This window comes from Mastomys coucha, unplaced genomic scaffold (assembly GCF_008632895.1).
Source record: "Mastomys coucha isolate ucsf_1 unplaced genomic scaffold, UCSF_Mcou_1 pScaffold3, whole genome shotgun sequence".
NCBI lineage: Eukaryota > Metazoa > Chordata > Mammalia > Rodentia > Muridae > Mastomys > Mastomys coucha.
In genome coordinates this window covers 40,637,522-40,639,981 of record NW_022196909.1, presented here as the reverse complement: position 1 = coordinate 40,639,981, position 2,460 = coordinate 40,637,522, and the positions used below count along the sequence as shown (strand labels likewise).

At 45.0% G+C, this 2,460-nt stretch overlaps 1 protein-coding gene across 3 annotated transcripts in view; it reads right to left on the bottom strand.

The window, feature by feature from the left end:
• The window catches only part of LOC116075205 (sodium/glucose cotransporter 1-like), a 48,477-nt gene that overhangs the window by 7,353 nt on the left and 38,664 nt on the right, over positions 1-2,460 (bottom strand). For all 3 annotated transcript variants that reach the window (XM_031348236.1, XM_031348238.1, XM_031348237.1), the window contains one exon: positions 671-839. In XM_031348236.1, coding sequence (XP_031204096.1) covers positions 671-839 — 169 coding nt within the window. The remainder of the gene's footprint in view (positions 1-670; positions 840-2,460) is intronic.

Below are 2,460 nucleotides of genomic sequence, written 5' to 3'. Positions count from 1 at the left end.
TCTCTCTCTCTCTCTCTCTCTCTCTCTCTCAGCACTGGCCATGTCCAGTCCTCTTTCTCTCTCTGCTCTGGACTCTCCCAGATGCCTCTGGCTTGTTCGCTCTCATATCTATAGTAAAAAGCTCCCCTTCGTCATCCATACCCTGGAGCGGTCATACCATCAGTTTATACGCAGAGCCTTGTTGATAAAATAAACCACCCATTGGGACCTTTTAGTTTGGGGGGTTTCTTAGGGCATGGGGGAGGGTCTTTCTCTTTCCTTTCGGTCTGAATCATAACTGAGGAGATGGTTCAAAATGATCATCTCAGCACAGAGAAAGCAATCTACCGCTGTAATTCAATACGAAGCGTGGGCAGAGGCCACGGAGGGGGGGCAGTTTCCCTAAAGGCAACCACGCAGCAGCAGAGGGATTCGTTCCGGTTTTTGTCACTTCCACAAGCTTAAGGGGGACATCTTCATTTGGCAGAAGTGGATTGTTTTACAAAGAGGGAAAACAAAGGAGATAAACCCCTCTCCTTCCCTGCACAACAGCGAGTTTAGATCTACCCCGCTGGGCAAGAGGTCTTCTCTCAGAAAGCTGACCCGAGAGACCTGGCTAAGGCTGCTCTAGTCAAGGTATCTGTGGTTTGAAGGCAGCCCCTTGCACTGTTCCACGTGAATGTTCACCCACCTGCTCGTTCACCCTCTTGCAAAAGACAGCCAGCAGAAAGACAGCAGTCACGCTCGGGGTCAAACAGCTCTTAAGAACTTGCAAGTACTCAAACAGTATCTCACTGGGTGCCATTTCTATAATGGGGATCCAGACAATGGTGACTGCGAGCAGGATTATAACGGAAAACCTGTGAATTAAACCAACACTCCGTGACGATTTGAAGATCTTTTTCCCCCCTGCAAATCCTAACTAGTAGCTTTTCCTTAGGGTTATCATTATGACTACTGTTGCTGCGATTATGATCTCTTTTGGGCAAAGTTAGGTGGCCTGATGAGACTGTGTATTCCTCAGGGTTTGAAACAAAGGCACTGTCGATGTCTACTAGAATCTATTGGATTTATGACGCCGTTTAAATCAGGTGTTTCTCTGTTCGTTTTTTTTCTGTACAGTAAGTTGGAAAGACTGGACTATTGACTTTACCCACTCTATTAAGTTGGGACTAATCTGTTTCTTTGGATCTGGTGGTGTTTGTTTTATGAGGTTGAATTAAAAAAAAAAGAAAGAAAGAAAGAAAGCCGGGCGGTGGTGGCTCACACCTTTAATCCCAGCACTTGGGAGGCAGAGGCAGGCGGATTTCTGAGTTTGAAGCCAGCCTGGTCTACAGAGTGAGCTCCAGGACAGCCAGGGCTACACAGAGAAACCCTGTCTCGAAAAACAAAACAAACAAAAAAATGAAGTTGAATTCACTAGGATTCCTTTCTTGATCATTATGAAACAACTCTCTTCACCCTTTCAGATTAACTTTGAAGTCTATTTTGTTCCAATAGCAATACCTTTCTTTTTTTAAAAAAGATTTATTTATTTATTGTAAGTACACTGTAGCTGTCTTCAGCTGCACCAGAAGAGGGCATCAGACCTCTTTATGGATGGTTGTAAGCCACCATGTGGTTGCTGGGATTAGAATTCAGGACCTTCGGAAGAGCAGTCAGTGTTCTTAACAGCTGAGCCATCTCTCCAGTTGAGCAATACCTTCCTAATTTCCTAGTTCCAATTGCTTGGGATGCGTTTCCTCATCCTCTTACTTAATGTGGCACCCATTTTGGTGGTAAAATACATGTTTTGAGGCAGCGAAGGGATGAGTCCCATTGAGATGGTTTTTACCCCAATCTCTGAAGGCACAAGGTCTCCGTGCTCACAAAGCAGCACTGGGAAACCAGGAATATTAAGCATGCATTCTTGGGGCTGGTGAGATGGCTCAGCCGGTAAGAGCACCAACTGCTCTTCCGAAGATCCTGAGTTCAAATCCTAGCAACCACATGGAGTCCACCAGACTGAATTCTCAGTATTCCAACGAGAATAGCATACTGTTTGCTGATGATGCTAACCAGTCTCAGATCTCCTGACATTCTTTCCTGGGCTCTCAGAAATGCCTGTCACATACAGATGCTAGTCCCACAGGTAGACAATCCTGCATGGGTAGACCAGTCCCAACTCTAAGTGGGTGTGCGCCACTTGGACCCTGAGTCTACAATCCATTCCAGACACTGGTTCTGACCAAGTTTCCACCTCCCTGTTTGTTATGTGTTTTTGTATTTGTGGTTTTTGGTGTTTTGGTTTGGTTGACTTGGTTCGGCTTTTGTTTTGTTTTGTTTTTTGTTTTTGCTTGCTTACTTGCGCTCTTGATTTAAAGGAGGAAAGACGCACCACGGAGTTAGATGAGTAGGTAAACAGGGAGCATCTAGCAAGAGTTAGAGGAGGAGAAAAGTGTGACCATAATATGTTTGAAAAATGTTTTTTCCCAACTAAAA